This window comes from Trachypithecus francoisi, unplaced genomic scaffold (genome assembly GCF_009764315.1).
Source record: "Trachypithecus francoisi isolate TF-2019V2 unplaced genomic scaffold, Tfra_2.0 Contig01440, whole genome shotgun sequence".
Classification (NCBI taxonomy): Eukaryota; Metazoa; Chordata; class Mammalia; order Primates; family Cercopithecidae; genus Trachypithecus; species Trachypithecus francoisi.
In genome coordinates, this window is record NW_022681431.1 from 4,346,077 (window position 1) to 4,358,578 (window position 12,502).

The window sequence follows — 12,502 nt, forward strand, 5'->3', positions numbered from 1 at the left end:
CTGTTCCAGACTGGTGGCTCTCAAAGTGTGGTCAACATCACCTAGGAAACTAGGTGAAACTAGAAATGCAAATTTTTAGACCACACCCCAGAACTACACATCAGAAACTCTGGGGGTAGAGGCCAGCAATCCATGTCTTACCCAGGTCTCCAGGTTGGTAAAGAGTGGCAACTGGTCCCATTATCATGACCACATGCCCAACCATGAGGGCAGCGGCATTGACAGCTGCTGGGCACCAGGAAATAAAACCTCAGAAGAACTTTTACAAATCTAACAGAATTTGTATCTGCTTAGCTTTCTAAACTCATCTCTGCCACTCTCCCAATAGCTCGCTAAGCTCTAGCCACAAAGCTATTTTCTGCCTTAGGAACCCCAGATTAACTGTTTCCTCTCCCTAGAAGGTTCTCATCCTTCTCTTTACCTGGATAGCCCATTCATACCCTTTAGGGCCCATCAGAAATGTCATCTCCCTAGAAAAGCCTTCTCTGAGCCATCCTAAATTTGTTCTTTCTTTTTTTCTGTCTGAACCTTGTTTTCCTCATAGAGTAAATCATCATTCATAGTTATGGCATTTGTTAATTTACTTGTTTACTATCTTTCTTTCCCACCAGCCATTAACCTCCATGATGTAGGGCCCACCTCTATCTGGACCACCCCATTTCCCCCAGTGCCTAACACAGTGTCTGGTGTAGCGTAGACTTGAATGAACATGTGCTGTGCCAGGCATGGTGGCTTATGCCTGTAATCCCAACACTTTGGGAGGCTGATGTCGGAACATCATTAGAGGCCAGGAGTTTGAGAGAAGCCTGGGCAACATAGCAAGACTCCATCTCTGCAAAAAAAAAAAATTAACTAAAAAAGAAAATAAAAAAATAAATGTTTGCTGAGTAAATGGCTAAATAAGAGATATGATGAAAAGGATACCAGACTCAGGTAGATGGGGACTTACCATTGTCAATGGAGGTGGTACTTACTCTTTCTACAATCATATTGGGTGAAAGAAATGGTCTTTGCCACACTGAATTAAGAAAATAAGTAAACATAAGTTGACTGTAATGTTCAATACTTTTCTACATTAGAAGTTCTTTAAATACTAGAAGTTCTTTCTCTAAAGCATTTAGAATTTTGTCATTTTTAAAATGTTATATAAATAAAAGAACTTTCACCTGAAAAGCAATGAAGCTAAAACGTTACATTACAATGTTTAATTCCCTTTTGAATGTGTGTTGAATTTAAGACAAATCAATAAAGCACTTTTCTAGGTCAAAAGGAACCAATGTTACATTTAGAAGGCAATTGACTGCATAAAAAATATAATCTACACATATTTTTTAAAAGAAATTCAAAATCTGATTCTATGGTTAATGTGGTATAATAATGTCTTCTTTACAGACCAAGACACCACAATAAAGTAATGGCACAATAAAGGAATTTTGTTGTTTTTTACTCTTGGTATTATCTTCATATCCCAGTAAAAAATAAACTCTTTAATAAATAAATATATATAATAAATATTTTCAAATTGAAAATGTATAAATAGGTCCACTGTTTTAAAAGATGTTCTGTCTTGGTGTGGCATGTTTCATAGCTCATGTTTCACCCAGGTGTTGTTTAGTTTTTTGGTTTTTTTTAAAACATATAATGCTATAACCTGTGAATTATACAAGGTCCTCAGAGTTTATGTAGCAACGAACTTGGTTAAGCCAATCCATTTCTTCAACATGAAGCCTCTAGTTTTAACATAAATTTTAAAGTAAACATAATCCAGAGAGGTGAGGCACCAGCAGCAACCATGTGAGGGTTCCCGTTATCCACAATTTAAGAGATTTTTGGCTTCAGTCTACTGGTAAGGACTAATCCAATATATCTAAGGGAACTTAATCCACATATAAAGGGTGATCATGATCTATTTCTGGTGAAGACTTTTTTTTTGTTTTTTTCTCAATATTCTTTCCAAATCCAGTCTCCCAGTAGAAAATAGACTTTAACATTCTGAATGTCTTCCTTGGTCATTATTTAATGATGGGAACTGTGATAAGAAAGAGTGGTTGTGGTTTGACTCCTCCATAATGTCATGATCACACTTCAAGTGTACATCAGTAGGTCCTTGTACAATTCTGGAACTCTTTCTGGATCCACTGGTCTAGGTAAGAAATGTGCAAACTTCTGATGTCTTTTGGACCTGGCGCCATCTCTTGGAGTCCCGTCTTTGTTAAGTGCCACAAAATACCTGCGGCCAGTGTCTCCATGTTTATATATATTAGAAGAATAGGTATTATACCAGTTCTCTTCAAATTGCTCCCTAAAGATGCATTCGGAAGTAAGTTTCTCCTGAAAGAGAGAAGATAACTATTATTTTTAAAAAAATACCTTTGAGATAATTGCCTCACAAGTTTCATCTCTATATTTTCATTTCTTTGCCTTGTCAAAGAAAGAAAAAGGTTAAAATGGTTTTGCTTTATTTTGTTTTAGTTAATATGTCATCTCTGATTCTTAGTGCAAGTGACTTGATCTGGCAGTGTACTTTAAAGCAGCAGACCCAACTCTGTGGCACCAGTGACCAGTTTCATGGAAGACAATTTTTCCATGGACCAGGACGGGGAGAGGAGATGGTTTCAGGGTGATTCAAGTGCATTACATTTATTGTGCACTTCATTCCTATTATTATTATATTGTAATATATAATGAAATAATTATATGTAATATATAATGAAATAACTCATCATAGAATCAGTGGGAGCTCTGAGCTTGTTTTCCTGCAACTAGACTGTCCCATCTAGGGGTGAGGGGACACAGTGACAGATCATCGGGCATTAGATTCTCGTAAGATGCATGCAACCTAGACCCCTCGCATGCACAGTTCACAAAAGGGCTCGTGCTCCTTTGAGAATTGAATGCCACCACTGATCTGACAGGAGGCAGAGCTTAAGTGTTAATATGAACAATGGAGAGCAGCTGTAAATTCAGATGAAGCTTTGCTCACTTGCCTGCCGCTCACCTCCTGCTGTGCAGCCCAGTTTCTAACAGGCCACAGACCAGTACCAGTCCATGGCCCAGGGGTTGGGGAACCCTCCTTTAAAGAACTTGAAGTCAAATGTCAATTCCCAATTTTATTTTCAAATACCTAATAAATACCCTGAATTTTCTCATGTCCCATATTATCACCCTACTACCCCTATCACTACCAAGCAGACCTGTAGTTTATCTTTTTCCATCGTTAGATGCCACAGTCCTATCTATCGAGCCTCTACTCTCATCTTGGAACATTTCAAGATCTTGCTAAGAACCAAATTCCAAATTCATGATCATCACTCCAAATCATATATCTTCGCTTTATGAATTTACTAATCGTTTGATGATACAGTCTCCACCATTAATTTGTATCTGGATCTCTCACAATTAAGATAAAAGCCCAATGATTTATTGTCTTTTCAAAATGGACTGTATATTGTCCTAAGGGATAAACCGCAGTTGCTTTTTTAAAAATCCAACATATACATGAAGACCGTGTGCATTTTTTTATTGTACTTCTATTAATTTTTATTGTAATTCTACACTTATGATTATTACACATTGCATTGCTTTTCTTTATTCTGAGCTGACAGGAAGCCTAGAAATAACAAGTTTTACCCTTACAAAGGACAAATATTCATCTACTTCAGTATCATCACCAATTCTTCTCAGTGTATATTAAGATGCTAGCTGAATATTGTGGTTCCAGTTGAGATTTTAATAAAAAAAAAGTTACCACATAGTGCCATCTGCTTAATCACACAAAGTCAGTTCTTGATGGAAATAATTACAGAGACTTCAACCTCAAGAAGAGAGTTCACATAAGAAGTGGAGTGGGATACTGGCATACATTTTTATCTTACCAATTCTTGTAAAAGCATATAAGCAACTGTGAACAAATGAAAAATGTTAACAATGAAAGAGAAAAATCCATATTGTGCTGTAAGGCAGAGTGTGATATTGTCCTGCTCTTTTAATTCTTGTGTTGCTATTGCAGCTTTGTTCTAAAACAACAAAAAAGCAACAACAAAAAAAAACTTATACTGATGAAATATTGACCTGAGAAGTATACCTTATGCGGCATATTTAAACACATGTAGTAGACCCACAGATGTGCATTTATCACTAGGAGCAACTTAAAAATTGCCCAATACAACTATGAGTGAGCCCATGGCTGATGCAATTTTCAAGACTACAGGCATAAAAGAACAGCATGTTTGCCATCTTCTCTTGTTACTTGCAGTATCCCACAACTTTATTCACTTATTTCTTACATAAAAAGGTCAGGAAGTGAGTGATGTATATTTAGCTGTGGAAGATGATAACAGGTAAACAAAGTTTACCTTAAATAAACATAAAGGTGAGAGAGTCTAACATGGCAAGAAAAAAATATTCTCCCATTTATCTCTGTCTCTGGAGGGAATTATTAAAATACAGAGAAAACTAGAAAGACTCAAGGTAATGAATAGGAAGAACTAGTGAGCTGAAGGCAATAATGGTTGGGGGTTTTAAAAATTAACTAAATTACTATACTATTGCCCAGACACATGGAAATTTAGCAGGATATAGAATTCAATGTCTACATAACTATGTTTTATATACTTCTAACAGACATTATTGGTAGACATTTTAATTGCATAATAGATAATCATTATTTTAAGAATTACAATAATAATAAAAAATAGAAATAATACGTACTGATCCATAGAGTTCTCCTTTGTCATTCATTCCAAGATAGAGACCACTATCCACACCTCTAATACTGACCAGTCCCACTGCCACACTGATGAATTCCAAGATACCTGCATATGTAAACAATTCATAAAAACATCATGTTTTGTATTTATGAATGAGCATATGACTAACAAAAATCTTCCAGATAGTAGCGGTAGTTGGCCATTATTGCCAAATATAATGATGTATGTGTAAAAGTCCTTTGTAAATTGAAAACAGCAATGCAATTGTTTTATGACAGATGAAAAAAAGACAAAAAAGGAAAAAATTGCTCATCATGGTGAGACAACCAAGTATAAAGGGGTTCCTGGAGAAACTCTGACCGGCCTGTGTGCCAGGACAACAGGATGGCGCCTGGGGAAGTTGACGCCCTTTGCAGCCGGGAGAAGCCTGGCCTCTGCTGTAATGGGGTGGTAACCTGGGATTCAATCTGTGAGATGGGGGCCTGTTAACAGGAACCTTTCTCTGCTTAGTTTTTTTCCTTTTTGCTCAATAAATTCAATTTTTCTCACCCTTCTATGTGTCCATGAGCCTAATCTTTCCTGGTCATGTGACAAGGACCTTTGCTTTTAACTGAACTAAGGAGAAAGTCCTACAACAATGGTATCATGTGAAGGGTGTGAAACCTTACACCATACTGAGCTGGGTTTGAACTCCAGTTCAGGAACTTACTAACTAGGTTGAGTAGGCGAGTCATTTGTCTTCTTTGAACTTTAACCTCCTCATATGCAAAATGGAGGAAATACCTCCCTAAAGGAGATGGGTGAAGACTGACACATTTAGGCATTCAACAAATGGAAGCTATTATTATCATAAATTAGTACATAATAGAGGTATTCCCAGTTTTCCATGATTCCATCAGTTAATTATAACCATTTTCTACTCATTGTTTTGTTTTTATTTACAATAAATCAAGTCAATCTCTTTCTAGGAGCAGCAGCATCTCTTATTGGGTATAACAGTGTTTTATAGTTAATAAAGGCCATCTGTTGGTATTTTCTCACCTGGCCCTAAAAAACAAGCCCTTAAAATAAATAGGGAAGATGTTATTACCCCATTTTACATATAAAGAAACTGAAGATCAGAAAGTCTACTTGATTTGCCTAAGGGACATGATCTTTATAATCAGTAGAACTGATATTTAAACTTACATTCTTAGCCCTAATCCACTGTTTCTACTTCAGGACACTGTTTCTTGAGGACAATACAGTAGTTTCAAGACTTTATAGATTATATAATATGCTACGTTTCCTGCTATGTAATTTTAAAAATTAAATTGTATAGTTCAGAGAAGAAAAAGGACTTTATAATTCATTAAATATGATAGCAAAATATAATAAATTTAGCATGCAAGTAGATTTGCTTTCAATAACTTTCCAGAATTATTTCCATTTATCAGTAAACTAGGATCAAAAACTCTTCCCTAAATACACCGATACACTATAGTTTAAAAAAGTAAAACTTAATGCCTCCCTCTGAATCACCCTTTTTTTTCTACACAGACTAAACTTTGGACTAATGCCTTTGTCTCATTCTTCCCTCTTTGACTCTGCTGAAAAAGCAGAGCTATATTTTCTATGCTTGGAACTGCCTTCCTCAATAGCATTCTACCGTCACCCCTTCACCCCATCCTGAGCTCTACAAACAGTATAAATGTGTACCATTTAGCCTGACTCTTGCTCTTAAGTCATTTCTTGATTTATTGTACAAGTTCCTGTTTGGACACGTGATACTCCCAAGGCCAAGGGAAAGTACAGGATCTGACTATTCGCTGATATGCAGGGCTCTATTCTATCCAAAGCCTAATTCACTCTTTGTCAGAAACACAGATTCTTAGCCAGACAAATGAGCTCTTTCAAACTATTAGGAGATCATGTAGAACACTAGAGCTATCAAGGATCTTACAGCAACAATACACTGCTAAATAGTCCATAAGTGGCTTGAAAGAGCCAGGATCCCTCATTGAAAGCCTAAGGCAGAGAGAAGATAAGATATAGCAAGAAGGCTCAGACTCCATAGGACAGCCATCATAATGACAAATACAGAGGTAGGGAGTGAAGGAAAATCAAACTCACTGCCAAGTTCATTAGCAAAAGAGTCCTGCCAGGAGCAAAAACATAGGCCCAAAACATAATTGGTAGAAAATACATATAAATGTAATTTCATTCAGAATATAATTACAAATGTATAATTACTTTGTATTGAATGTTACATTCAAATTAAAAAGTGTACTGTGGCTGAAATGCAACTTAATTCCCTTTCAGTATCTGATTTACATTAAGATTCTCTTGTCTTTCAAAGAACAGGAACTGATTAAGTGATTAGAATGTAGAATAGAACAAGTTTTCAATTACAATAAAATATGGCTTTAATTTCCATATAAGCTAATTATATAACAGATCTCATAAAGTGTTCGTTTTTCTCAGAAAACTCAGAGGTAAACCACCTATACTTTAATTCTTATCTTAATGCTGTCATCTTGCCAAAACAATATGTAGCTGTAGAAAGACAAAAGATGACTTATGTTCTTAGATTAACTACAGGCAATAGTTTTAACTTTAGTAAACAACATCCAAAACCTTATATATAACCAGGCATAAATAATTTTGCAACGGCTCATGAGACTGATGGGAAAGAGGTTATATGTTTTGTGTGTGTGTTCCTCTTAAAGATTTTAGTCACACTTTTAAATTCTGATCCTTTTTCTCCTTGAGGAAATAGTATACCACATAGTAATTTGTAATCATTTGATTCTTAAATGAGATTTGACAAGTCTTTCTTATTTATAATATGAGGTGGCAAATAAGCTAATTCTTTTACAAAGAGTAGACATGAAAAACTTTCCTTAAGAGGTAATCACAGATTTTAGATAGATTTTCTAATGCCCAGTGTCCCATAAAAAGACCTGGAGGTACTTTGTCTTTCTGGTATCACTTTCAAAGCCAGCCTTTTTAATAATCATAATAAACAGGTGAGTCAACCCACAATGCAACCACATCAGAGAAATCTATGGAGAATAGGGGAGAATAAAGGAAAAGCCTTTAAAGAAATATGTTTGATCTCAGGCTAAAGTTTTTTTTTTCAGAAATGATTCCATATATACGTATTAGGTAAGGTGTTCCTGCTGTACTACTGTGCAGGAAAACTCCATTATAAATACAGAGATACCTCATGGCCAAATTAGTACAAAATTGGCAGAAAAAAAAAGTTATTCCCTTTAACATCTCAAATAGCCATCTTTGAGTTTTCAAAACTGTCACTCTGATAGCAAAGATAAGGTTTAAAAAAATAATAATAATTTAATAATTAGTAACTGAAGCACTAGCAAAAGAAGGCAAACATACAGAAACACATAATCTTATATAGGTTGAACATAAACTTTCTTCTTACCTACACTCCCTTAAAGTAAATTATGACGTCTAAGCTATTGAAGGCCACTAGTATGCATTATAATGTATCATAAGGAGGCCATTCACTCCCAGACTAATCTGGGTTATCTTCCTTTTGTTTAACAGTGAGTATTTTGCTCCTATACATAGTCTCCCACCATAGAGTGACTTACACTGGTGCAAATTCAATCTGTCATTTTTTTTTACAGCTACTAAATCATTAACACAAATTTAGCAAAAACAAAATGTGCTAGCAAGATGATAATTCTGATATTCAACTTCCATTCCTAAAGAAATGCCATTAAATGCCATTAATGAATGTTATCGAGTCTACAAATATTTACTAATCTCTCCCCATAGGGTCAGTCTATAAGACAGTTTATAAGTTTATAAAACAGGCACAAAGCAGAAGAGGCCTTTTTTTTTTTTTTTCCTGTCACTGGGGAGATTACAGTGTAATTACAAGGTTTTTTGTTTGTCTGTTTGTTTGTTTTTTGAGATAGAGTCTTGGTCTGTCACCAAGGCTGGACTGCAGTGGTGTGATCTTGGCTCACTACAATCTGCACCTCCTGGGTTCAAGCAATTCTCTGCCTCAGCCTCCCGAGTAGCTGCAATTACAGGTGCCTGCCACCATGCCCGGTTAATTTTTTTTTTTTTTTTTTTTTTTTTGTATTTTTAGTAGAGACGGAGTTTCACCATCTTGGCCGGGCTGGTCTTGAACTCCTGACCTCGTGATCCACCCGCCTTGGCCTCCCAACGTGCTAGGATTACAGGCGTGAGCCACTATGTCCGGCCACAAGTTTCTTAAAAGTAGAATTTCCAAGGCTACACTGTGTATGGCAGGGTGAAATTCTGACTACTACCTAAGCTTAACTTCTACCTGCTATCTACCTATAAGTATTACCACATTTGTGTTTATTTCTAAATCTTTCTGGTAGTTGAAATATTTTTCTGCAATGAGTGCAGGGAAGTCTTCCTTAAAGGCAAGAGAACTGAGCCACCTGGTGTCGGTAAAGTTCTTTAGAATCGAAATCTCAGGGCCAGGCACAGTGGCTCACTCCTGTATTCCCAGTCCTTTGGGAGGCCAAGGCGGGAAGATTGCCGGAGGCCAGGAGTTAGAAAAATCTCAAGCCTCCTCAATTTAAAAACCACTTTCTAAAAGTGACCCCAGGTTGGCCACTAGGTCATGACACTCTTGACTGATAGTCAATGGGAATTTGGAAGAGATCAGTGGAAGCTGCAAACATGTGGGTTTTAAAAAGTTAATTTTCTAAGCCTTTAAGTGCTACCAAATGTGACCACCACATGCTTATTTCTACATCTAGAATTACAAATGCCCCCTCAAACTGAGATTTACACTTCTCCAAAGTTTTAATGAGTCGTACAAGTCAAAAAGGGAATAATTATAAGAACAAGGGTGTGAGGACACGATAAGAGAGGGCCATTCAGAGATGGGGTGAATTCTCAAAGAACTCCATAGCGCTACAGATTGTGGCTGACAAATTAACGGCATCTTTTAAAAAAATACAACGAATTTTTCAAATAATGTCAAAAGTCTGATGATCAAAATCCTTTGAGATTGCTAGCAGGTTAACTAACAGAATGGAAACTTCAGCTATGGGGAAAGATCCTGAGATATTAGAACCGGAGAGCACCCCATCTTTGTACAGAAAAGAAAACTAAGCCTCAGACTGATGAGGTGACTTTCTGGTTACACAGTTAGTTAGGAAGTCATTAACAGGAGAGACCCTCCCGATCCAGTATCTTAACAGACACTGCCTTAACAATCATTCTCTTGTTTCTTTTAACCCGTTCTCTTCCCAGGCACTGCTGGAGGTATTCTGAAACACGTCCCTCTGTGTTCCCACCCATATCTTCTTTCGCTTTCCCATTTCCTCTTTCCTAAGGTCAATACCAAGATCCTTGCTTTCAGGTTGCAGAATTTCTAAAGAGGAGCTTGGCTGAAGAACTAGGCATGCTCAGTAGCCGGGTGGTCTTCCCCCTCCCCCGCCCCTCCCCCCTTTCCTTTTCTTTTCTCACCCAAATAGAACTTAGGAGCTCAGGAAACCTCAGACAGGTGAGCCCTACAGCAGCGAAGGTGCCCATGGAAAGTTAATCTGCTAACTCTTCAGGTGAACATTTGCAGGTCTCTACGTAGAAACGTAAATGCTCGCAATCCATGCCAAGAGCAGCCCCGGGTGCATAATCAGCTGCATAACTGTGGGGCATGTTTAAAGAAGCCCAGTGCTTCCTGTTGTTAATTTTTGTGGACGGCATGAGGGAAAATGACAAAGGAAATCGGAGAAAAACATATAGAGATTTTTTTTTTAAAACTGCCTGCGAGGGAAGCAGTGCAAGAACTATGATGCCGAGTGCACCAGGTCTTGGTGTCCCCGGCAGTGGGAAGGGCAACTGGGAAGGCAGGAAGGAGCTTGCGGAGCGCCCACCCTTTCTCCTCCCGCCCCCAGCGTCTGGAGCTGCTGCCCTGCTTAGAGGCTGCGGCGACAAACTGGCAGGAAAATTTCTCACCGCGCCTACTCTGGCCCGCCCTTCAGCCCCAGTCTGCCTCTCGCACCGGCTGGGTCCAGGGGAGCTCCGGGTTCCGCGCAGCGCTGACGCCCTTGGCAGGCAAAGAGGGAGGTGCACCGGCAGGGGACGAGGAGCCGAGCTGGGGCGCAGGTGGGGGTGGGGTCGGGATGCTAGTACGTACCGAAGAGGCTGTGGTCCTGCCGGGTGCCCTGCACGCTGCCGTCGGGCAGGATCTGCAGGTGGAAGCCGGTGCGGCAATAGAGCTGCCGGCGGCGCAGGATGCCGTGCAGGTGCGCCAGCTCCGCAGCCCCCGGCCCGCCACGGGCGCTCCGCTCCGCCGCGCCCCTGCGCTCGCCCAGCAGGGGCGGCCGCTCCCCGGCAGGAGGCAACAGGAAATGCGAGCCCACCTGCTGGCCCAAGCCCTCCAGGCCGCCCAGAAAGCCCCCAACTTCGGCTAAGGGAGCCATGGAGGGGGAGATACGGAACACAAAAGACCCCCCAGTAAGGAGTGTTGCGGGGGTGAGATGGAGGTGGATAGAGAAAAATTATAGCAAAACGAGCGCAAAAAGTTAAGGCCTGGTTACTCCTCTGAGGTCGCTCCGGAGGGGACTTTGCACTGAAATGGCAGGGAAGCTCTCACTGTCTTGGAGCGATCTTCTCTCCTTGGGTAGGTGGGAGCCGCTGCTGGCTCTGCAGAAATATCTATAGCTGCCGCTGCCAATACTAGGACTAGGGCTGGGGGCTGGGGCTCCAACTCCGCAAACTGATCAGATCAGAGTCCTGTGTACATACACACCGAGTATATAAGCGGGTCCTCTTGACATATGCTAATCAAGTCCTTTCATGCGCGCTGGGGAGGTTCTGTTTGAAATCTTAAACCGGTCTCCTCTCAACACGTTTTTGCTCTTCGGAAGTGACCAAAAGGGGCCCTTGGCACTTCTCCATCCATGCCCTCGCAAAAACCATTCCTGCACTTGGCCAAAGCCAGCCAGCAACTTCGAGGAGGTGCAGTCGAGGCCCCTCTTTCGGGATGTCTGTGGGACAGCGGTGATGCTGTTCAGCTGCAGCCCTGCAACCGCCTTTGATGTGAGCTTTGCAGTGATAGATCGCCGCTAAAAGGAGCCCAACTTGGCAGGTATATAGAAGAAGAGGAAGGGAGGAGGGAGGGAAGGCGGGGGGGGGGAGAGAGAGAGAGAGAGAGAAAGAAGGAGGGCATTGGTAGGAGGAGGAAAGAGAGGAGAGAATTGGATTCCTTGGGAGCCTGCAGTGGACAGGTGCAAAGAAAGGTAAGCGAGGGAGAAGGAAAAAGGGCGTTACCTGAGGCCTACAGACCTGCCCAGACACACATGAAAGAAAAATCAAAGCTTTGACAGTTTAACTCACTAATTTTAAAACACTAATAAAATGTACAAGCATTACTCCTTTCTTTTATCATTTAGATGGGGGATTTTCTTTACATAATCAAGGTTAGGTAAGGAACACCGTCCCTCCCCCCTTTACAATTTCTCTTTAATGTTTATCTTTACTCAGCACATAATATAACCAAAATTGCTGTATATATACATATACACATATGTATTTTTAATTGTGTGCTGAGGCCATGAACTTCTAATTAGTGTAAAATAATAACATAATATAATCACGAATCAAAGGATTTAGAGTAAATCCAAATAGGCTGGAAAGAAATGGTTTACACTTCTATGTTTTGCCATGAATAGAAAATGAGTATCTGGAATATTGTCATAAAGGATGAGTGGCCTCTTGGGCCCTTATGCAATCTAAGAGCACGTTCCTGTTTTTCTTAGTTGCATTTTTGTAAAAGTTAGATTTTTTGTTTA

The 12,502-nt window shown here is 39.6% G+C and overlaps 1 protein-coding gene across 1 annotated transcript; it reads right to left on the reverse strand.

Moving 5' to 3' along the window:
* Positions 1-1,193: 1,193 nt before the first annotated feature.
* Positions 1,194-11,443, reverse strand: FGF20 (fibroblast growth factor 20). The gene is made up of 3 exons (XM_033225339.1): positions 10,846-11,443; positions 4,711-4,814; positions 1,194-2,331 (listed from the first exon to the last, which is right to left on the reverse strand). Exons 1-3 carry the CDS (start codon positions 11,129-11,131, stop codon positions 2,086-2,088), a joined length of 636 nt encoding a protein of 211 aa, XP_033081230.1. The 5' UTR covers positions 11,132-11,443; the 3' UTR covers positions 1,194-2,085.
* Positions 11,444-12,502: the final 1,059 nt, after the last annotated feature.

Bases quoted from the DNA above. Each gene is read 5' to 3' on its own strand.
- FGF20 (XM_033225339.1), bottom strand. From the start codon at position 11,131: ATGGCTCCCTTAGCCGAAGTTGGGGGCTTTCTGGGCGGCCTGGAGGGC. The intron at 4,815-10,845 runs GTACGTACTAGC...TTACATATGCAG, and splicing joins GCAGGACCACAGCCTCTTCG to GTATCTTGGAATTCATCAGT. The intron at 2,332-4,710 runs GTACGTATTATT...TCTCTCTTTCAG, and splicing joins AAGGAGAACTCTATGGATCA to GAGAAACTTACTTCCGAATG.